General features: G+C 27.1%; 1 protein-coding gene across 1 annotated transcript in view; it reads right to left on the bottom strand.

The window, feature by feature from the left end:
* Window positions 159-576, bottom strand: part of LOC107634410 (putative transcription factor bHLH041) — a 4,910-nt gene continuing 4,492 nt past the window's right edge. Inside the window, exon 9 of the mRNA XM_021118805.1 lies at window positions 159-420. Coding sequence (XP_020974464.1) covers window positions 337-420 — 84 coding nt within the window. The 3' untranslated portion in view covers window positions 159-336. The remainder of the gene's footprint in view (window positions 421-576) is intronic.

Genomic DNA, 576 nt, shown 5'->3' with positions numbered 1-576 from the left:
AACAGAATAATACACCCTAATTTTTAAAAATACTATAAAATTCGATAATTGAGTGTTATACTAATTTTTTTTATATCTAAAAAAATTAGCCACATACATCATATGACATGTATATATAATCTATCTAATAATATTATAGGATTTATTTACTTAGTTAGTTATAGAATATAAATATGAACCGAATTAGAAAAGTAAGCGTAAAAATCTAATTATTAGTCAATGAAACCAATTAATTATGAAACTAAAACATATATTACACAAAACTTGTGGCTAGAAGTGAGCATCATAATCCATGAATTATGGTATTGATGTAAGTGAGGGTTGTTATTATAGGCTCTAATGGTCAACTTGGAACTGTGCCAAATCACCTACAACTCTTTTCACTGCTTCCTGGAAGGCAGAAACATCCCATTCACTTCCCTGCATCAAAATAATATAAGAGCTGATTATTCTTCTCCACAACACAACAAGAGTTTCACTTTTTTCTATGAAAATTATATCTTTTCTGATAGTCTTTTGACTTTTCAGTTGACAAATTTTTTTTTCTATTTCTTTTATACGAATTGTCATTTTTCT

The sequence above is a fragment of the Arachis ipaensis genome, chromosome B03 (genome assembly GCF_000816755.2).
Source record: "Arachis ipaensis cultivar K30076 chromosome B03, Araip1.1, whole genome shotgun sequence".
Classification (NCBI taxonomy): Eukaryota; Viridiplantae; Streptophyta; class Magnoliopsida; order Fabales; family Fabaceae; genus Arachis; species Arachis ipaensis.
This window is presented reverse-complemented; position numbering and strand designations above follow the sequence as displayed.